This window comes from Hippichthys cyanospilos, chromosome 4 (assembly GCF_059441005.1).
Source record: "Hippichthys cyanospilos isolate Australia breed blue-spotted pipefish chromosome 4, RoL_Hcya_1.0, whole genome shotgun sequence".
NCBI lineage: Eukaryota > Metazoa > Chordata > Actinopteri > Syngnathiformes > Syngnathidae > Hippichthys > Hippichthys cyanospilos.
This window is the reverse complement of record NC_142372.1, coordinates 12245077-12268365: the sequence shown is the minus strand read 5'-3', so window position 1 is coordinate 12268365 and position 23289 is coordinate 12245077. Positions and strand designations below refer to the sequence as shown.

The 23289-nt window shown below is 42.2% G+C and overlaps 2 protein-coding genes across 2 annotated transcripts in view; one reads left to right on the top strand and one right to left on the bottom strand.

Annotated features, from left to right (window-relative positions):
- The window catches only part of gse1b (Gse1 coiled-coil protein b), a 162456-nt gene extending 142122 nt beyond the window's left edge, over window positions 1–20334 (top strand). Inside the window, exons 4-17 of the mRNA XM_088412295.1 lie at window positions 826–1034; window positions 6049–6212; window positions 6318–6518; window positions 7462–7629; window positions 7736–8100; window positions 8177–8507; window positions 10244–10872; window positions 12851–12963; window positions 13069–13333; window positions 13889–14002; window positions 15202–15582; window positions 16229–16573; window positions 17048–17151; window positions 18419–20334. Coding sequence (XP_088268421.1) covers window positions 826–1034; window positions 6049–6212; window positions 6318–6518; window positions 7462–7629; window positions 7736–8100; window positions 8177–8507; window positions 10244–10872; window positions 12851–12963; window positions 13069–13333; window positions 13889–14002; window positions 15202–15582; window positions 16229–16573; window positions 17048–17151; window positions 18419–18559 — 3530 coding nt within the window. The 3' untranslated portion in view covers window positions 18560–20334. The remainder of the gene's footprint in view (window positions 1–825; window positions 1035–6048; window positions 6213–6317; window positions 6519–7461; window positions 7630–7735; window positions 8101–8176; window positions 8508–10243; window positions 10873–12850; window positions 12964–13068; window positions 13334–13888; window positions 14003–15201; window positions 15583–16228; window positions 16574–17047; window positions 17152–18418) is intronic.
- Window positions 20335–20579: 245 nt separating this feature from the next.
- On the bottom strand, window positions 20580–22584 carry gins2 (GINS complex subunit 2). Its single transcript, XM_088413667.1, has 5 exons — window positions 22403–22584; window positions 22179–22293; window positions 21918–22017; window positions 21697–21823; window positions 20580–20863 (listed from the first exon to the last, which is right to left on the bottom strand). Exons 1-5 carry the CDS (start codon window positions 22490–22492, stop codon window positions 20735–20737), a joined length of 561 nt encoding a protein of 186 aa, XP_088269793.1. The 5' UTR covers window positions 22493–22584; the 3' UTR covers window positions 20580–20734.
- Between the last annotated feature and the right edge of the window lie 705 nt (window positions 22585–23289).

Below are 23289 nucleotides of genomic sequence, written 5' to 3'. Positions count from 1 at the left end.
TATTTATTTATTTTTAGATACTAATGTAAATGAGATCCTGAAAAAGTTTAATATAGAGTTGATAGTCAAGGAGGGCGAAAACATTTTTTGAGCTAATATTCTTTTTCACAAAAATTCTGACAAAAAGGTTTATTGTCTTGAGTTCTCAGGGTCATCAGCATATCCTTAGAAGTTAAATACAATGCTAAGCATTTGTAAGGATCCCTATGATTTTCTAAATCAAATTTTCCAAAATTCCTAAGTGGCAATGTCAAAATTTCACTTATCTGTTTTTGACTAATTTCAAAACAAACAGTGCTTAGCGTTCCTTTGATTAGCAGAACCCCTTATAAGTTTAACCGAAAACATTAAATATTGTAATTCCCTGAGGTTAATTGATTTACAGTATTCTTAATTTTAATTATTATTAATTATAATAACCCCATTATTTGTCAAAATGCCAAGTATTGGAGCCGATAATCTGCCTGACTTCTATCTTCAAAGTAAACCCCTTTACAAAATCATAGAACGTTGTACATCTTGTTTATGGAGGCCCAATAAAGAAATTAATTGGGCCAAAAAAAATTGCACCTTTTGCTGGTTGGTTAATCCATCGTTAATGATGTTTCTCTTTTGCTCACCTTTGCAACCTTACATTTTGCTAAAGACTTTACATGAATCAAACTCCTCATGAACCATGGAGTATTTACCAATCAACATTTGAAGCATTTATGTGCCCTGCTGAAGTATCAATATGCCAGGACAAACTGTGACAAATCAATTCCCGGGTAAGGCAAGCTACTATCGGCCTTAATGCATTACTTTCTCTTCCCTGTCCTTCCCCAGCTGCCTCCTCCATCAGCAGTGAATCCTCTCCAGTGTCGTCGCCAGCCACCAACCACAGCTCTCCAGTCAGTACGCCCAAGAGGGGTCCACTCGGTCCAGGGCCTGTCCTGGTTCCCCCAGCAGGCCACAGCGTGCCAAACACTCCACCTGTCGTCACCATTGCTCCCACCAAGACTAGCAACGGCCTCTGGAGGAGTGAGGGACGCCAGGTAAAAAAAAAAAAAAAAAAATTAAGAGTCATTTGGAAAAGCTGTTCTATTTTTAGGCCTTCTATTTCCTGGTGCGCCATCTAAGTGGCGATGGAGTGTTTATTCTTCAGCCTGCCAGTTAGCACAAGCGTGCATGCAGATGGGCTCATGAGGGATTAATGGATTTTTTTTTTTCTCCCCTGACCGGTTACACAATACTGGTGGTACATATTTGACATTTGTACATTTGACATAGCTAGTGGGCCCATGAGTTCACTATCATGCCACTGCACCATCTTTGGTTCCGTAATTGAAACAATGGCAGCTGCCCCCGGGACATCAAGGTGACAGCCTCCCTATTTAACCCTCTTGCCCTTGGAACAGCTTCTGTGAATTCCACAGCCCTTCGGCTCCTCATCCTCCTCCAACTACACTTTGAGGCACACCTTTCCCACCCACGCAGTCAAGTGCGTCCTCTACCTCATGAGTTCTGACGCTCACTTGCCGTTTTGTAGTGGGGCATTAGAAAGAGGCATAGAGGTAGAAGGAGAGCTGCTTGCTTTGATAAGGAGTGGATTATGGATTATGGCCTTGCTTTAAGCCTTCTTATCTCAGCTCAGGGCTAATGGTGGAGGCCAAGCACACGGTTATGGACAGCACTTGCTTGGCACCATGAACAAACTGGCCTGGACACTTTGATGGATCTGAAGGGATGGGTGAGGTGGGTGGCTATAGCAGACTGCCAGAGAGGAGGTCACGCATCTTGAAAAATGCAAGCGCATTTAGGCCATGGTCCTCTCGTCGGGACTCCCTACTCAGATCCCCTCAATGCCCCTAGCTCAGCTTAGTGATGGCTTTTTACAAAATAACTCTTGCAGGGTTCAAGGTTCAGCCAGAGATTGGAGGGGAGGGAGTGTCTATTAACGTTTCATCCAGTCCCTTTCCTCATGTAAATAATGCTATGAAAGAGGTCAAGCTAGAATAGAAAAAGTTCATGTCACCAGGTTTGTGGGGCCTCCACCAGTTTTGTGGAGCAGAAGAATGAATATGCTGAGGCAATTTCAGTTGACTAAGAAGCTGGGGTGGGGTTGTGCAACATTAGGCATGAGCTAAGATAGAGCCCTATTTGGCTCTGATGCCACTTGAATGAGCACAAAGACCCTCGTGGTCATCGAGCGCTACAAGGCCATAGAGGTCACTCAATTGCGGGGGAAATGGTTAGCGTGGAGACCAAGTTGTTATCTCTAAACCCCTTTACAGTCTCTAATAAAAGCTTGTTTGTTGCTGCGTTAATATACAATATGAGCCTTGCTTTCTATTCAGCATCCCTGAGATGAAGCAGGCTTTCATGGGGGTGGGGGTAACGGCCAAATCAGCGATGGAGGGAAGGTTTGGTGCGTTGGCATTTTGCTTTAATGACTGCAGGATTCTGCTCCCGCTGCGGCCAGTAATTGCTTTTTAATTGGCAATTTAGAGTCAGGGCTCCATCTGAGAGGCGTAAACGAGCACTCTACGATGTGTAGGGTCTCCCAGCCACTGAAGGTTACGGAGCTTGACTCGCTCAAAGGAAGATGGCTGTAAATGGATGGTGTCTTCAGTACTGCACACTTGCACTAGTGCGTGACAAGATGCTGTTAAAGAGAAGTCAATGGTCAAAGTGTAATGTCTGCATAGGTGTGCTTGTGCCTGGCTGAATGAAGGCTTCTATCTAATAGGGAATGGGGATTGCCTCTCTGATATATAGCTGCTTGGCTGTGCGGGGAGTCAACAGATCCGGGTAAGTCGACTTTGAAAATAGGTGGACCAGTAATATTTGCCGCAAAGATCTGCCGGACCATGCTTGGGCCACCATTTTCTACACGGGCCTTTCTTGTAGATATATGCAGTGGTGCAATTTTGGCAAAGGAGGAAAGACCCCCCCAAAAAACAGGGTATATCACATTTGGGATCATTTCCAATTTAAAAAGTAATAAAAATCAAATAATCCATGTAGAAAAGGCATCTGACAGCATTACTTGAGAAGTGGTGGGTGCGTGTATGGAAAGATTGTGGGGTGCGACATATGCAAAGACTGCCTTGACATACGGCTCTATTGCTTGTCTTAATGCAGCACCTAGTGGCTGAATGGCTGATGTCATTTGTGTGCTTAAAACATTTACTGATTTAGTCATTGGCATTTCATGAAAAACAATATTAGCACATGGAGCTAAAAGATAGCTAAAAGACAGATCCACTCTCTTGGAATTATGTTGAAGCTGGTAGCTGACTTCAACATAATTACATGTGTACTGTACGTGTAAAAATTTGGATACGTGATCTAAGTTGTAGTTGGGTTTGTTGACCGCAAATTGTAATTGCCCGTGCACAAATGTTAATTATGATTGCTAACCGGTTAGCATAGACAAATGTTATTCATAAATATAGGATATAATAAAAACAGTCATTAATATTTATATTCACTCCAACTCACTTTCAATATTAGTGGTTTATTTAAAAAAATGGCTGGGGTTGTTTGTTCAATGGACTAATCGATAGGGTAACGATTTTAAAAAGGTGATAGAGACAACCCTGGTTTGAACACAATTTTGCTTATGCAAACAAAATCATCCTTACAGCCCATTGTGATGGTGACAACCTTGGGTTACTCCAAATTTTGCTTGTGCAAACAAAAACATTCTTATAGCACTGCTTAATCATTCCCATTTATACTTTTGTGTTCATGCGTTTGCTATTTCGATGAAACATGACAAGGATGTGCAGTGATAGTGATAAGACAATCGCAGGGTAGCAGCAGCACAGCAGCGCTTTGTTGCATCCTCTTATGATGAGATTTCTGTGAAATTGGGTGGAAGGGAACAGTTGATTCTGGTGGTAATCATCATCTGGGCATTGTACCAACCAACACTTACTGAGTCACTGCCATTATTATGAAAACCCTGTCGCACACCAAACGCGTGTACAAAGCAGATTATTGGTTGACATAACTTCCATTCAAATTAACCAGAAGTCCAAATTCATTATAAGGATAGACCGTGCAATAAGTTAATAGGTAATATCATGTAATTTACAAAGCTTAAGATTATTATACCTCTGATTCATATAGCATGCATCCATTCGAGCGTTTGTGCAGAACATTGCAAAATAGGCACTTTTGTCGTGTCATCTTAATTGCATCTTTGTTGTCAACTAGGCGGTTGCGTGGATAATTGTTTTGGTGGACTTTGAGGCATTATGAAAAGGAAAACCTTGATTGACTTGCCTCCTTCAGCCCTTCGGCGTGTGCTTGAACAAGCCTGCATGGATGTCGGAGGGCGAAGGGCAACCTTCCACAATCTGATCTGATCGCTCTATTTGGCATGTCAGATAGTGATGATGACTTTTTGGGCTTTTCGACAATATTAAGTCGTGTCAGAAAAATAAAGCATCGAAATTTCTAATGGTTTTAGTGCTGCAATATCAGTTTCAGCATTTGCGTCTATGCACCCATGCTCATTGCCCCACACTTGTCTCATTTCCGCTCTACCCCTCCCCCCATAACCACAATAATGTGTTATTCGATATATGATGAAGAAATGCATCTAAAAGTACCCTAATTTTGTCATTTTAATAACACACCACATATGTTATATTTGGACAGCCATAACCTATGTAACCACTGAACTCAGCGGTAGGCTTATTTAAAAAAAAAAAAAAAGGAACGTGGGGGGGTGGTTGGTCGACTTATAAGCGAGATCAACTTGTACTCTGAGAAATATGGTATAAGTCTACCCCAAATGCAGATGATTGTCACTTGAGCAGATGCATAATGTTTGGAAAGAACACAAACATGCACAGATCCATCTTAAACAGTTTTACATGATTGACTTTCATTTATGATTATTCTACACATATCTTCATATATTCTACTTGGATTTCCGGGATATAATCTTGTTAGGAAATATTTGAGAGCTTGAACAAGATTCCTATACAGTGAAGCCTGACAAGCAAGGTACTTATGTGGACTTGTGGATTTATGAAACAAAGAAAAATGTGGAGAGCATTTGAAGATGGATATTGCACCTCAGTGTCAGCTTGGGTCACCGGTTGCAGAAACACAACGCATTGGGTAATGCCTCACTAAATGGGATTTGTTTTATCTGTGGCGGTGAGGCTTGAGCTGTTGCAAGGTTTCTGTCTAATCCTGCCCGGACCAGAGGTTAATTTAGTGGGGGCAAGAACTATTTTCTCCTCTCCTGCCTTCATTACCGCTCAACTTTGCCTATATGGCTTCAAGTCTCATTTTGTGAGAGTGCTGTTCCTCCTCTACTCACTTTCCCTCGTAAACAGTTTCCTTGTACAACTTACAAAGGTTGCAAGATTCTCTGTTCAGCAATTGTATTTGTTGCCAAAGAGATACCGAAGCTTTCAGAACGCGCACTCCCACTCCCACAGCAGGATGTCTTTGTAGCTCTGAAATGGTGCGTGCGCGTGTGTGCGTGCCTGCCGGCCCATGTGCGTATGTGTTTGCTTGTGTGTGTGTGTGTTTTGGAATTGCGTATGTGAGTCCAAGCGCGCTGCCAAAGACGGAGAGGGAGGTGACAGCGATGTAGGATTGACAAGAAACATAGACAGCAGGATGTTTTTCTTTGGATGTTGCCTTCCCTGTAGATATTTGTGTGGAGATGTACACACACGATCCAGGAAGTTATTGTTCAGCTTTTGGCGCTTTTCATTGCAATTTTTTTCCCAGTATTAAAGATGACATTTCTTGCTTAGATGTTGTTATTGTGACTTTCGGATTATCCCACCTGAAATTGCCTTTGTTCTGTACCCTTTCATTCAACAGCATGCATCCTCTGAGAAATGGTTAAGGGTTTTAAGTTTGCAAAGAAATGCTGCATGTTGGTAAGGCGAGACTGTGAGAGAGACATCTGAATCATAAACAGCTCCCCCACCCCACCCCACCCCGGATTGGCTCCATCAACACTGACAAGCGTGTCGTTCACATGTCTGCCCAAACAATGAATAAGGCTCTCTTCTTGCATCTCTCCCCCAGGCTGACTCCGGGCCTCGTGGGGCCAGCAGGGAACGGCTGGGTGCGGAGGCGAGCCTCTCGCAGGAAAAGGGCCCCTCAGTCCCTGCCCACCTCCTGGGAAACCCGTATGCCTTTGGTCTCCCCCCTGGCGCTGTGATGCAAGATTCACGTTTCCAGCCGCTCAAGTGCGTGTCTGTTTCATACGTTGCGATACAATGTTCAACCAACGTAGCATTTGTTAGCAATACAAAGTACAAATAAAAAAATCAACTTTTGATTTTTCTAAACAGCCTTCCCAGACAGTTGCCTAATGCCGTGCCGCCTGGTCCTGTACCGGAAGAGTACCTCCGTGGTTTCAGGCCCTATGCCACGACTGAGGATGCCCTCCGCATGCCCTCTTTGCCATTGGGTCTGGACCCCGCCACTGCAGCTGCCGCCGCTGCATACTACCATCCCAGCTACTTGCCCCACCCGTCCTTCACCCCGTACAGGTGGGCTTGCTTTCTTGTTTGTTTTGTATAGAATACAGCTTGAACATATATAGTCAAATCTCAATCATTTCATAACCACTCTCAAATTATCTTTCCCATGAATAGAATATATATATATATATATATATATATATATATATATATATATATATATATATATATATATATATATATATATATATATATATACACACAGTTATCACTGTCTTTTGTAAAGTGAGTTGCTGTAAACATAGTTCACATGGCACTTGCATCTACATTTCCTTAAAAAAAAAATTGTGAAAGCTAAATTATATTATTTTTTGTGGTTGTCGTGTAACCCATGTGTATCATACTGAGAAGTGCATTTAATATTTTGCCCCAGCCCCATTGCTAAACAAGGTAGAAAAGTGTAACAATAAACATTTGAAAACTAGTATTTTCCTTTGATGATTTTTTTTAAAGTTCTATTGTAGTGTAGATATTTCCTGGATCAGTGGTGGTCACTCAGAAAGTACAAGCAGCAGAATTTCTTTTCCCAAATGGTATCATTTTGACGCTACATTATGTATGACTGTGTGCCAGCAGTGTGTATATGTTAAAGGGCCCTTCTTGCTTCAGGCCCTCACATAAATTGCGCCCTCCGCCCCCCCCTCCCCCCTCCTGTCAGCCTTACAACATCAGAGAAGTGCAGCAGCCGTCACATACAGCACTGTAATGGGTTTAATGAGAGGATGAGCTGTGGATGTCACCAATATACACAAGCAACACACAGTTGTAACATAACACGGATTCTGACAGCTGCTGCACTGTGACTGAGGCTAGCTGACAGACACGGCTGCTTTCTTGAGAGATGGAAGACACGCCAATTCCTCTTTGAGAAGACAGGCACAAAGGTTAATGACAGTGAGTGGTGTGCTGTTCCAAGGCAAGACTGACACTTTTTTTTTTTTTTTACTTCCAGGATGGATGACCCATTCTGCCTCTCTGCTTTGAGGTCACCTTTCTATCCGCTACCAGCAGGGGGAGCTTTACCCCCCATCCATCCATCTGCTGTCCATATGCATCTATCAGGGGTCCGCTACCCTGGAGACTTCACCCACCCTTCACTTTCAGCACTGCAATCTGAGAGGTACAGTCCTGTTGATGTAGACATTGAAATACTGAGCGTTTTTAAGATTTTTGTTTTTTTTTATGTCATAATCAAACCATTTACCTTTGTCTACTTTTCTTTCAAGGCTTCAGCTGGAGGATGAGTTGCGGCAGCGCGAGAGAGAGCGGGAACGCGAGCGTGAAAAGGAACGAGAGCGGGAGGCCGAGAGAGAGAAAGAAAGGGAACGCGAAAGGGAGCGGGAGCTGGAAAGAGAGCGAGAACGGGAGCGAGAACGAGAGCGAGAGCGCGAACGGGAAAGGGAGAGAGAACGGGAGAGGGAGAAAGAGAGGGAAAGAGAAAAGGAACTGGAGAGGCAAAAGGAGCGAGCACTGAGAGAAAAAGAGTTGCAAGCCTCCAAGGCTATGGAGAGCCACTACCTGGCTGAACTTCATGCCATGAGAGGGCAGGAGGATCGAACCAAGCCAGAAAGACTCACCCCTAATCGGGCTGGTATGTGTCACAACTGCCATTGTTGCCCCACAATTTTAGTTTCCACACAAGCACTAATCTTTCTCCTCCATCGCAGATAAAACCAAAGAGCCCCCCCTGCCCGCTCCAAAACCGGTCCCGTCAGGACTCCACTCTGCTATGGTACAATCGCATCATACAGTCCCTGGTCTAATCTCAGGCCACAGCCTCTACATGGGCCCCAGTGCTGTAGGGACAAGTCTCCCAACCTCCATAATCGCTCCCAGGAACAATGAGGAGGAGAGGTGGTTGGCAAGGCAACGTAAGCTACGACAAGAGAAAGCGGATCGCCAGTACCAGGTGTCGGAATTCCGCCAGCAGGTTCTGGAACAGCACCTGGACTTGGGGCGGAACCCTGACACACCAGAACACAGAACAGACTTGCACAGGTGAGTGTTGAACAGCAGCCTTGTTATTTTAATTCTGACATTTACATGACCTCCCACAGTTCATATACAAAAACTGTTTGCATATTTGTTTAAGGGATGGGCACGGTGATTTGAATAGGACCAGATTTTTTTTTCCGCAGCTGTTTGTCTTGAAGCAAATAAAGTGACTGTTTCTACTCCTTAGCTGCAGCAAGCAGAGCTCACAATTTGTCTAAAGGGGGAGAACATTTTAGTATGTTGCCGTTTAAATTATATTTGTTGCAAATTTTGTAATAATGTAAATACAAAACAAACAGGACGAAATTGAATGAATTGCTTTGTGGGTTCACAGTCTATGAAGTTTAGCTTGATGTTCCAATCATTTTTGAACGTCTTCAAATTAGACAGCAAAAAAAAAACTAGGCACCTCTTTTGGGTTTCTCTAGGTTACTTGAACGATTGCACAAAGATAAAAATGAGGCAAAATAGTGAAAAAAGAAAGAAACTGCTGAGAGAAATTGTGAGGTCACAAAACTGTATGGCTCCACATTTCAGCACAGATCCGTCTGCCTTAAATGGTATTACCGTACATAAGTTCTATGTGTAAATTTGAAATCTCTTAACATATCTGTCAATTATATGGAGACAAAGGCTTTATCTTTTTAGTTATCCTCACATATGAATCATTCCTTTTCTAATTTATAAATAATAAATAACCTTTGTATCAAAAGAAAAAATGATACTCTTATCTAAATATCAATTGTATCATTCTCTATCTTCTGGATCTTCTGGATGTAATCCCCCCACCACCCCTCCCAAAAGGGTAAATCAAAACGTGATATTTTCTTAAACGTGAATTTTTTTAAACATTAACTCCTTAATGCATATTCATTAAATGCAATTTCTCAGCTGCTACACAAATTAGTGCGTGCATCGAGAGCCAATGTTTTGAAGCTTCCGAAGCTGCCGAGCTTTCAAGGGTTATTTTCAGGACTGGAAAAAGATCAACCCTGTCAGAAGAATCGCATTGTCTCTATTTCTGTCCGCGACAGCTTCTGAGTCCGACATGGAGGCAAGACTGACAGCTATGTTTAGGCGATGATGCAGAGTGCAAAGTGGGGTCCTGATAACTGCTGTTTCATGAGTTCTGGTTGGGAGGGTTTCAGACAGACAGCGGGTGGGACGGCTAAGCTACACAAAGGCAGATTCTTGACTAATCCTGTCAACCTTGCACAGCATAAGCCTCATACTTCCTCTCCTTTATTCCATGGCTGTGTTGTTTGTGTGTCTGACTAAGAAATTTGCCTTGTGGTTAATGGAGAACCAACAGCTATTATTACGAATGCGGTCACTAATCACCTTTATATTACATATGCATCAAGTCCAAGAATGTGTGAAGTGACAGTACCCATCAATCCTTAGTTTGCCATTTAGCGCTAATTCTCTCCTACTGAAGGACACAAAATGGAAGCCAAATTGTCACCCTTTAATCCAGCTCTCATTTTATTTTCCAAGTTTATCTGCTTGACTTCTATAAATGCGGTCTACCCCGTGTGCGCGTTCAGGCGCAGTAGATCAAAAATGACCGCTTATATCTGGAGGACATAGTGTGCCTTGCCCATTTCCCCTCTCTGCTCTGGGCTACTGTGTCTGTGTTGATAACAAGAATGTGTGCATGCATACGCACAGTGCAAGCACTGTCTTGAGAATGTGCTGAATGCACAGACTTTAAAAAATGTTGCATTATGTGTTCACAGACCAAATAACCATGAACCAGGAAGCCGAGACCTCCATTCCCATTTAGGAGCCCCTCCGCCACTCATCTCCCCCAAACCTTCCCAGCCCCCACGCGAGCATCATCCTCCACCACCCACAACTCTGTGGAACCCAGCAGCACTAATAGAGACACCCTCAGAGTCCCGACGCAGCCACGATACCTCGGGGATGGGACACTACGAGCTCGGTCGGCTGCCGCCTGGCCCCTCCAAGTACGATGACGGGGCCAGGAGGAGAGACGGCGGAGCAATGGAGAAGTATCTGCAACCGAGAGGGCCGCCTGGTCTGCCGGAGCCTAGTACATTCCTCGCCGATCTGGAGAAATCCACCCACTCGTTTTTCAACCACCAGCGGGCATCCATGTCCCTGACCAGCCAGTATGAATTGGAAGGTGCCATCAAAAGCAATGCTGGAATGAAGAGCCTGCATGGCCACAGTCGTCACGGACACGCAGTTGGCATGGTGACTGGCTCAGGTGCCGTACAGGTAGCCTCGCTGGAAACGGTGCCAGACACCATGCTGATCTATGACGAGCTTCTTCAGCAGCACAGAAGGCCTGTCAGTAAACTAGACTTGGAGGAGAAGAGGAAGAGGGAGGCCAAGGAAAAAGGTACTCTTTCAGTCATTCAGGAAGTGTTGTCTTACACTTTTATGACGCACTCCACTGAGCAGTTCTTTTTAACTCAACATTAAACTTAGTTTCATCATATTAGCGGTGCAAGTCTTAATTGACAGCCAATTGGTTGCCAAAGATATCAATAATTATTTTTAATAATCGATTAATCGCTTAAAGGCCTGAAATTCCCCAGACCCTCAGAATTTCAGCCTCTTGACAGGGAATATCCTCAGATTTCTTTTGTGCCGTACGAAAGCAGACTGATTATCATTGTGTTGAATCAAAATACAACATGTAAACACCTGCTACAGCCTCCAAGCTCACACTCCCAGTTGACAGCTGAGCGGCATGCGTGCCAAAGTACAAGAGAAGTGGTACGAGCATGTTTTGAAGCAGCATATAAAATAGAATAAAAAGAGTATTACATTGTGAACTCCAGCTCCTTGTTGTTACGGGCTCCAGTTTTGTCAACGTGTGATGGCCGCTACGCAAGAGCACCAGTGAATCTCCCTGTGTCTTCAGACTACAGTCAATGGATGTGATTGGCACTTAGAGAATCTTCCATTGGCGGGGCTCGCTGCTGCGGAAACGGGGAAGAGTTAGGGCTGAACTTGCCACGCTCTGGTGCACTGAATGTTGTTGTTTGTTAAAAAAAAAAAAAGCCTTTAGCCTTTGTACTACGGTTAAATCACTGGGCATGGGGAAGAATTTTTTTTTTTTTTTTTACCCCCTTCTGCGTCGCCTGCCTTAAAGGAATAGTGTGTAAGATTTAGACCTTTTTTTCATTACGGACAGCAGGCGGTGCTGCAGGTGCTGCATTTAGCATTGTTCGTAGCTATAACACATGGCCGCCTCCAGAGACGTGCTACCTCCCATGTAATATAATTTAACGATAACTACACCCATGATTATATTTAAAACATACTTCTTTCCATTAAGAACATGTTTATTTGCAGGTCTTTGAAATTTACAATCATTTAATTTATTCCTTTTTAATGAAAAACGGTCTAGACCTTACACACTGTCCCTTTAACAGGCAAATGCAGTGTGCAGCGTAGCATCCTCTCATTGTGACTCATAAGTGAGTCCTCTTCGGCTGCAGTAGCCAATTACATCCACTTCCTGTTTTGTCGACTTCAGTACCACTCAGTTAGCAATTGCAGCTAACTAATGTGGCTAACATGGTTATGCTATTGCTATAGCTAAAATGTGGGTCAAGAAGGCAAACCAATCAAACTCGACCTCATCCAAACAAACAAAGTCGGCTGTCTGGGAAGTTTTTGGCTTTGGTAAACAAGCAGGCAACGTTATGAGTAAGCTATGAGCTTGCAGTGAGTGCACTAGAGAAAGAGAGATAGACAGAGGGTGAGTGAGGAAGCCAGTTACACATAAATATTTTTGTGCATTTATACTTATTCCTTTAAATATGATTGTGCATCTATACTTATTTTAGACAAAGTGTTCATATTTTGGTTTTAATTGGATGTTTTCATTCAGAAATACTTCATGTATAAGTTTATTGGTGAGCAAAATGGTTTGTTTTTATTTTATTTCCAACTTTATTTTAATTTAGCATGGTAAATGTTTGTTATTTTAACAAATGATATATATTTTGTTTCAAAATAAAACGTTTTGTAATCTAAAAAAATGGCCATTTAGCAAAAAAAAAGTAAAAGCTATCATATCAATGCAGCAATACTGTGATGTTTTTGCTCAAGGCTATCATACTGTCAAATTCTGATATCGTCCGATGCATAGTATGTACAATGTCTGTTGGGGCAAATCCCACTTTGCAGAATTCACTTAACGCTGGGATTTTCCGCTCCCCATTAACCATGAAAAAATAGGGAACGCTATAACATGGTTAGACTAGTTTGGCCACGTAACATTTTTATTGAAAAGAGACATTTTGTCTTGACCTCCCTTTTTTATGAGACCCAGACAAATCTTGATGACTTGCTGTTCTCTTCAGGTTACTACTACGATTTGGATGACTCGTATGATGAAAGTGATGAGGAGGAGGTGAGGGCACACCTCAGAAGGGTAGCAGAGCAGCCCCCACTCAAACTTGATGATTCCACCGAGGTAAAACACACAAACACGAACCTCTGACTTGGCAGTAGCATTAAGTTTTTATCATTATGCTACAGTATGTTGTAATGTTATATTATGAACGTTATTTTTGTGCAGAAAATGGATTTCCTGGGAATGTTCAGCCTGACCACTGTGGGTCGACGGGAGGAGCTGGTGCAGCAGAAGAGAAGAAAGCGGCGGAGGATGCTCAGGGAGCGCAGCCCCTCACCAGCTGCCTCGCAGTCAAAACGCACACCTCCTCCCCCGCAACTCAGCACGCGCTTCACCCCCGAGGAGATGGACCGAGCGCCAGAGCTGGAGGAAAAGAAGCGCTTCCTCACTATGTTTAGACTTTCCCACGTCACCCTCCAGCAGAGAAGAGGCAAGACTCTGTAATATTTGCAGATTATTTCATCCCATCAGTTGGTATTTTGCACGCACTCCCCCGGTATCGGTTCAACTTCACAGCATCGACCCGGCGCCCTTTACACGCCCTGCTGACATCTTCATCAGTGATTCATATCAATGTTACATCTCATTCCAGCAGAGCAAAGCTGAACCATTTCATGCTCATTAACTCTCAAGGCATTGTAGTCGTTCTCAGCGGGCTCCACTGCTCGCTGACGCTTCACTTTGGTTGAGCGCAGCCTGCTTCAAATGCAGCCGCCTCTCATTAACATTTTGACTCCACAAATGCCACCATCTCACCCTCAATTGCCTGTATCATTAACGGCATTTGTTATGTTACATACTAACCTTAGTTGAAACTGAAATGTTTAACCACACACATTTGTTTGACCCTTAATTTACTGTTAGCTGCCCATCACTGATGACATTACAGTCCTTACCACGCTGTCACAAAGTTGCACAGAGTAAGGAAAATCAAGGTTTGTGAAAATCAGTTGTTTCTTTTTTTTTTTTCTTTTTTATCGTGTAGATACAGAAAGGGCAGTGGAGCTGCTTCAAGCAATTAAAGAGAAGAGCATAACCTTGGATACCATCAGACATGCCCCCCATCCTCTGTGCAAAAGTCCCCCAGCACACCCCTCTGGTGAGATACATGAAACACACTCATTCCTGAAGTGTCACAATAGCAAGATTTTGTTCTTAAAAAGTAGCCAATTCAGTACCTAGCAGTTGTATACAAATAATACTGCTGTCATAATTGGTTATACATAAAGCTATACCATAGTATGCTTAATTATGTGTCATGAAATTTGTTTATCAGCTCATTTTGCGGATAAAGCAAATAACTTTTACAAGCGATGCAAGGAATTTACCTGTACGTCACTACATAACACACACACATAACACATAACATAAATCAGACATAAATGTGTTAAATATGACATCTTCAAAGACTGGTAACACTAAAACATATAACAAGAATTACCGGTAATGTGAGCCACATAATGCATTCTGGGACCCCTGTGTATAATGTTTTTTTTTTTTTTTTACTAAAGTTACAGTTAATCCCTGCGTTTTACAGGGAATGGGTGTTAGGCCAGTAAAGATCTGTGCATTCAAATGCATTGGGAGGAAACAAATGTTATCTTATTCACTGTAGATTTTTAATTACCGGTAATCATAATTTTTATTCTGTCAAAAAAGGGCAAAAAATCCATATCGGCTGGCCCTTATTAAAGATATTCTAAAAAATCAATAAGTACAAGTTTACATTCCTTCACAAGATGTCTTTTTAAGAAAAAAAAATGTCATTTAAAAAAAAAATATTCCAATGATAACATGCAAGCATGCAAAAGAAAAAATGTGGACATTTTAACTTGAAGCCCAAATGAGTCATTTTTTAATAATCCAAACATAAAATCTTAAAATGACTCTTCATGAAGATAATGTCACGTGAATATTAGTATTTGGACCCAAAAGCTGACAGGACACGGAAGTTGAGAAGTAAAAAAACTTAAGAAAAAGATTAAAGATCTGGCAGCGTGCCATTGAACCTAAAACTCAAATACTGTGTGACTTCAATTCTATTTGATTGAATGAAGCAAACTAAAGGACCATAGCAACAGACTGGAAACTGATACAAGGAACAAAGAAATCACAAGAGAAAACACAAGACCCTATATGAAAAATCACAAAGGTGACAAATACATGACTATTGCAACAACAGGGCAACTTATACCACATCAGACAAGCTTGATAGAAAATTAAAGGATGAAATTAACTGAAAATGCATACAAATTTCTGCGTGCGGACCTAGCCTAAAACATGCTCACATCGTTACAGATTCTGCATGTTCCCAGCCCAACTCCGAATCGGAAGACCACCACGGTGTCAGGCCACAGAGCCCCTCCTCACATCGCCCGTTGTCCCCATCCCCTAATGGCAATCCAAAACCCCTCGGGGACACGCTAAGACCAAAGGATCCTCCTTCTCCAGCTGTCTACCCAGACAAGGCCCGGGGGCCTACCGAGGGGCCAATCTGCAAGAGGAGTTCCAGCCTGCTGAACAGCTTGCGGCCTCCGCTCCCTCTACAGGCTAAGGAGGGCGCGCACAGCATGAATGGACGCACCAAACCCTGGGACAGCTTCACCCCGGAGGAATTTGCCCAGCAGTTCCATGAATCTGTGCTGCAGTCCACTCAGAAGGCGCTGCAGAAACACAAAGGTGAGAAACTCAAGGTGACCCTTAGGCGCAAAATGAGTTGCTATCGTATCGTGTCCCCGGTTCATGTTAGCTCAATGTTCTTACGAAGCCTTTGGCGATATGGACTGAGATCGCTGTTACGATATTATCTACGGTGTAAATAATGAAAAAAGACTGAGTTACGGGGTGTTCCAAACTTTTGACTGGTACAGTACATTATATTTTGTATCAAAATGCAGGTCACAGTTCGAGATAGGAATCTAATGCGTCATTACAGTCCTGGTTCCTTTGCCGTTATGAAATATAATAATTAGCACTTTCATATCTTTCCTGGGGCTCCTATCATCTGACTTGGTTCTTGTGAATGACTTTTGTTAGCTCATTCAGTGAGCGTTTGTGAAGAGACATTTATTTGAAACAAGGGAGCTTTCCTTTTAAAGACTCCCATCATTATTTCTCAGTGCTCACATTACTGATGACCACTTTAATGTCAATAAGTCACCTTCGGCTGTGGGACATTATGACAAGTTTCATTATATTCTCTCCGTTTTATCTTTGACAGAGTATTAGACTCTTGCTTGATAAAAAAAAGGCAATCATTGGCAGAGAAAGTCTCATAATCATCAGTCACCTTTTGAAGTTTCCCAATCCATCATTGTCTTTTCAGGGGCGGCTAGCGGGATGTCAGAATCCTCTCCCCTGCAGGAGTCCTCTGTTCATTACAACATTCCCGAGCTCCAGAGCGCCCCCGGCAGGCCGCCTCCTCCTCCGCATTCCCAGTCGCACTCCAGCGCGCATCAGTCGGCTCTGGCATTTGCGCACGCTCACCCTCAGCCCAACGGGCAGCACTTCTCCACGTCGCTCCACCGCGACGCCTCAGGGACGAGGGAGGACCTGTCCGCCTCAGAGGAGGACGACGACGAAGAGGAGGAGGGGGAGGAAGAGGTGGTGCCTGCTCACAAGTGGCAAGGGATTGAATCCATTTTTGAAGCTTATCAGGAATATGTTGAAGGTAAGAATGGGGACTGTTTAGGCTCTTTGTCACTTTTTACTTTGTTAGCTATTTTTTACTATTATACTATTATATTTTTACTATTATATCAAAGATCCATTTGTCTGAGCTGGCAGTGAAGTTAACTCATCCAAGTGACAGCAAAATCAATTTTTATCGGGCTGGAGTGAATTACTTCATTTATAATGTTTAATTTGTGATTTTCGCTTTTGCACTTTTTATTTCAATTCAAATGAACTGACTAAATATATTGTTGTGCAGCTTGGTCACTCGATGGGGGTAAATGATCATTTGCAGTCAGATATATAAAATCATTTCCTTATTATTCCACTATTATTATCAAGTCCTTTTAAACATTAAGTGTTGCCTTTAACAAAGCTTGTGTCCGTCCATTGTCCTGTCATGTTCACTGTCTTCATTTTTCACTTCTTTTTGGGTTTTTTTTCGACTCACTGTTTTTGTGTTTCACTCCAGAACAAAGTGTGGAGCGACAAGTATTGCAGAACCAGTGCCGACGGCTGGAAGCTCAAAACTACAACCTCAGTCTCACTGCTGAACAGCTCTCGCATACCATGGGGGTAAGACGCATGGGCACGCACTGAACGATTCCTGGGCTTCCCAATAGCTGATAGCTTTAGACATATATTACATTTTTTCAACTTCAAGTGCTTTTTAATGTACCAAAGTAATAATACATCTTCATTTGACATGGATGATGCCGTCAGTCGGAGTTGCTAACTTGCAGCAGGTATACCCCAAGCTACAGTAATTCTCAACCCCAGTCCCTATAGTTGCGCTCATCAACATTGCATGTCTATGTAATAAGCTGATTTTCAAAAATGCAAACTTTATTTGAATATTTATTATTCATTTAAATAGTACTATATTTTGTCACCAATGTGTCAAGAAAAAAAAGCAAGAAAATGAGTGTGTAGGAACTCTGTGTTTTCCACTAACAACCCAGGCTAAATACCCCAAATAGATGCTTGTTTCTCAGTCTTGCTTTTATTAGTTGTATTGTTACCCACTTAGTGTAGGGCCCGACCAATTAAATTGCCTGATTATGGCCCTTCAAACATCTTTATTCTGAAGTCCACATTTTACATTTTTTTTTTTTTCTGGTCCATTTATTTACAGTTTGTCTGTACCATTTACAGTAGCTGTATACAGTAACACTTGTCATTATTTATAAATATAAATCCACACCATGACATGACAAGTATGCTTTTTTTTTTTTTAAAGATCATTCTTCAGACGTGTCATTCAAAACAAAGTGCAGCGGGCCCCCTGTTTACGAGATTAATCCATTCCATGGTTGTGGTCGTAATGTGAATTTGCCGTATGGCGGGCAATCCAAACCTATGTTAATTAGCTACTGACGGCCATGTTTGAGAAGTTGTTTTTTTTTTTTTTGTGGTAAGGCGAAAAAAATGGCGTAAAGTCAAACCAGTTGACACCAATAGAAATGCGTTGAGAGGAACCAAATGCTATTTTATTCATTACAAATGTTTGAATTCATTACCTGGTTAATGGACAACTCATTCACTGCCGTTGACGGCTACTGACATCAAAAGATTCATTTTTATTGGGATGGCAGTGGATGAATTATCCTACTTGTCACACTATGTCACTGGCATATGTTCAACAATAAAAATGCATCAATTCTGTAACTGGTAATTGACTTAAATGGCCAATTCGTGAAAGAACATTTAACTCATTCACTGCTATTAACGAATAATAATATCAAAAGTCAATTTTTACCAGGTTGGCAGTCAATGAAATTAAAAAAAAGAAAAACTTTAGTTGGAAAAAATTTGATTTCCTAAGCGCTTCTTGGTTTTGCAGGAGCTGATGTCCCAGAGGCAGAAGCTGGCGGTAGAAAGAGAAAAGCTGCAATCGGAGCTGGAGCACTTCAGGAAGTGTTTAACTCTGCCACAGACGCACTGGCCCAGAGGTGGACATTACAAGGGCTATCCTCCCAGGTGACACCCCCTACCCCAAAAAAGAGACTTCCGATGCCCCCCCCCCCCCCCCCCCCCCCCTCCCTTAGATACTTCTCCGTAGATTAGCCCATTTCGCCCGGCTCCGAGATGGAGAAGCAGATTGATAGAAAAGTGAAGGAAGGGCAGTCGGCGCCACAAGCCAACGTGTGCCAACGTAGCCACGGAAGATCGGCCAAGGGGGCGGGGCAGGATGGAGACCTGCTTTTCACGCGCCCCTCGTCACCGCCACCCAAACGGACAATCCTGCCAACGAGGGAGAAGAGACACTCCGAAGGTCCAAAGGAACGCCGGCGGTCAGTCAGATAGTGACATCATGGCCATCGTTCCAACTGGACATGCACTTAAGAATAATAGCTGAAGAACTACCTGGTGGTACTGTGTTACAACAAAGACGTATTTGAAATTTGGGCAGAATGTTGAGATGCACATTTTGAGGGGGGGATAATTAACAAAATGTTTAATATCAAAATTTGAGAATAAGAATTTTAAAAGGTGCTTCAGCCTTATATTGTATATAATATGAAGACTTAAAAGAATTTTTGTAAGTTTATTATTTTAATCCTTGTTCTTTTAAAAGAAAAAAAAGCCTGCCATTTTTTTTATATGGATATATATATAAATATATATGTTTATGCTTTTTGGGGTTTGCAAAAGACAACAGCCTTGCTTTTAGTGTTTGTACTGCTGCTGGCCAGAACAGCTTATTCTGACAAGACGTTGAGGAGAGGGAGAGAAAACACAGGATCTTATGTTGAGTGGTAGCGAGCCGCAGCTGCCAGGTGACGCTTCCTCCAAGGTGCCGACGCGTGCCCTTGCCACCATTTTATTCACAGCATAGAAGCGATGTGCATTTCAGCTACTCCGCTGCTTGCCTGCCACTGGAGTGTGCACACAAACCAGTTTTTCTTACTTGACTGGCTTTGACTTGATTATTATTTTATTTTTTTTGTTAGACATGAAGTGGCCAGATGATGTTGCTGGTTCCGAAAGACTCCTCCTTACACACATCAAATAGCATCAAGTGACAGGCCTTTGCCAGAACCAAGCCTTTTATCCACGACGACGAGGGGTAGAGTGCCAAACAAACATTTCAAATTCAAATGATTTAGCCAAAAAAAAAAAATCCATTATGAAAATAAGCTAAAAAGCCTACAAACGCCCGTCTTATCCCTCATGCGATGTCCAAGGATCATCCCCAATAATCCATTGCCAATACGTAACAAACTGAAAATGACACAAAAACTGATCTGATTAAAGCCTCCTCGGTGGCTCTACTCTTGAGACTTGTAGCAACCAATCACCTGCACCGATTGCAAACTTCACCATCTGGAAAACGTGCGGAAGGAAAATCATCAAACGGAAGCACAACCCCCTCATTATCAGCGTATGAATAAGTGCCTCATTTATTTTGGACCGTCGTCGATCAAACTGTAGCGCAAACGTTTTGCATCCGCCCAAAGTCAAAGTGGGAAGAATCGCAGCCTGTTTGTTTGAGGCCAGGTGAGCGCGACAGGGTGGAAGAGTATACTGCATATGCCCCGCCTCATCTCACCATCCACGCACGGCCACGCCATAGCGCCATTACTCAGCGGAGGATGTCTAGATGCTGTGAAATCCTGTTTTCGGAAAAAAAAATGTTCGTTTGAATCCATTGTAATGTAATATATTCTTTGTTGAATGTAGTAATTAGGTATTTATGAATATAATGGCTGTGATTTCAGACAAAAAAAGAAAATAAAATATTTCAAAAATGTCCATTCACCTTGGTCTCTTTATGAATTGAAAAGCTTTTCGAATGAGCTTTCCCTGTTTTGCATGGACTAACTTTTGGTTGACTGAGTACCATTGGTACTAGCAATAACAAAATACAAATTATGTACAACTACTAGGAACAATTTGTCCCACAGTTGTCAACTAGCAGTTCTGCCTCAAGAAACAAGTGCTTGAATAGCTTTCTAAAATAAAACCAGAGTAAACAAAAAAGCACAATAAAGTCTTTTTTTTTTTACATCTTCGCATACACATTTCTGAATCATGTCCTAAAATGAGTAGACAATGGAAGGGACATCAATGTGGAAGTCTTGAGAGGGATAACCTTGGTAAACACAAGTCCAACATTCCTCATATCCTTGTTGAAAGAAACGTCGAGAAAAGTCCTTCAAAAATCCGAAAGATGTCCCTTACTGGATCCCGGCTGCAAATTGGAGCGTAGCTTGTACATGCAGTTGACCGAATCGAGGAGGAACCCCCGGATGGTGTTGATCTCCATGAGAGTCAGGTTGTCCAGCTATAAAAGAAGAGCAGACTGAGCCCACTGATGTACAATGTAGGGTCCTTTCAAATGTATATGACACATGGTTTAGTATCATTAAATTATCTAACATGTCTGTTCCTCCACCTCTTGTCTTCCATAATCTGTTGCTTCGGGGGTTATGACACACACCATTGTGTTATTGTTGGTCTATCTATGATGGTTGTTTTTTTTTTTTTTGTCTTAGTGTTGCACAAAACAAGCCAAGCTATGGGGTTAGATTTAAAACACAATGTAAAGTTATTTATATTTAGTTTGACCGGAAACTAATCTGGGAGCCACAACAGACACCTTCAAGCCATATTAGAAATGCTTGGATGTGAGAGCAAAAAAAAAAAAAGCATCCAAGACTCATATCTGCAAAAACACTAGTCGGTCAACTTGTTCCTTAATGTAGCACCGCAATGTTTATTTTACAATAATACTTAACCATATATGCCCATATGTACTTGTGACCTATTTTCTTCCTTTGAAGCAATTTGCTGCTTCCTTGACAATTGTGCCAAAAAAAGTACACTACATTATATTGTACGTAGAACCTCAAAACTCGATTTAGGAGTCCTTTGGGCCTATAGAAAATGCAATGACAGCCTGTTGGGAATTTCCTCTTTAGAGACACTTTCTAAATAATGGCTATACAGTACATGGAAATCTCGCTGATGGGCCCCCTACTTTTTGTCAATCAAGAATAAATTGACGTTGGTTATCCTTCATCATAGTTTGAGTTTATATGTGTGCGCGCATGTGCCTGGAACCCCATGGAGAGCTGATAAAACACCTTAGCCTGAAAATTTAAATGATGATCTGACCTTGGCATGAGCTTCCTGCTGACTGATGAAGCTGTCTGCGGAGAGGCGGAGTTTAGCAATGCGCGTGTCCCAGATGTCTTTCACTAGCGTGCGGATCTCATCAGCTTTGGGGATGTTGTCAGATGCACTGTGAAGAACAAAGCACAATTGTGTTTAGAAGGCTGGTATGCGAATCAAATACATTTGCTGAATAAGGTAAGGGTGATTATTTTCCAGCTCACTGGTTGAGTAGCAGTTTGGTTAGCTCCATGTAGTATGGACTGGGAACAGGCGTGAAGGCGGCCACTTTCCTCTCAAGCTCTCGCATCTCCTCTAGTTTTTCTGCAACGTCAAGGCATCATGGGAAAATTAGACATAAGTAAAACTCAGTAATATAGTCAGGTTTTTTTTTACGTCTTTCAAGAGTCCAGACATTCACCCCGAGGAAACTATATATGCAACAGTATAAAAGATAAGTAGCTGGGAAACGTGTTTTCTCTTACCAACATCCATCCAATCTGGAGGAACGACTCTACATTTTTGTCTCTGTTTGAGGTTGAGGGCCAGCCATACAGGGACGTCCAGTGGCAAACCAGGATTAAAAGGTCCCAGATCCCCCTGAAAACGTCAACGCACTTTACTTTGAATCGAGAAGCTACACGGCGCTCTCGATTTGACAAAATACAACAATAAATTAATCGGAGAGTATACTGAACGACGGACTCACCCCGATCAAATATAATTTGTCTAGATTGAAATTAGGGATTATCTTCAAAAACTCTTTTTCGGCGAGGAACTCAACCTCCGAAGGGTCCATTGTTGAACGTTTAGACAGAGAAATGATGCATCCGAACACTCCACTAGCTTGTCATTGCTAGCACCAAATTTCCCGCGCTGGCCTGAGCTCTTCGTAGCAAACTAAAACAGTACCAAGAGCAATCGAGCAGCGATTGGCTAAACGTTTTACGTCATTGTGACGTATGCAAAATTTCCTCAAATGGGTGGAACACTTTGTGCGTGCATGCCTTCTTTAACCATTAATCGCCCATCGTTGTCGCTCACATATGTATGTGGCCAATCGGTGCCCCAAGTGAAGTTATTTCAAACACTTATGTTCGAATTATGACATAATTTTGCCTATGGGTGTCTGTAAAAGCGCATATCCGACACATCCAATATGGCAGATTGGGTGCCGTATTGTTGAATGCGCTGTCGACGCATATAAGTATGGGTGGACCAACGAAATGCAAAACTAGAAAGGATCGCCAGATGTCAGCGTTTTGCAGGATAACTAGTAACATGGCAAGGTAAATGCATTTAAGAAGTTTTTAATACCACTTTTGTGAGAAAATCTATACAGTTTTAATTTTTTTCTGCTGGGGGAGAGTCAGGCAGATCTCATTACTCTAGTATATTGGACAATAGACTTATGTAAAAATAATTATTGCTAGAATAGTTGTAGATATTGTGATTATACATTTGCTACAAAATATTAATGCTCGCAATGAAGAAATGCTTTGCTGTGTGAATGAATAAATATATACTGAATGATAATAATGAATAAATAAACTGCTGATGTACTGCTAGGTATGTTGATGGTACGCTGGGAGAATG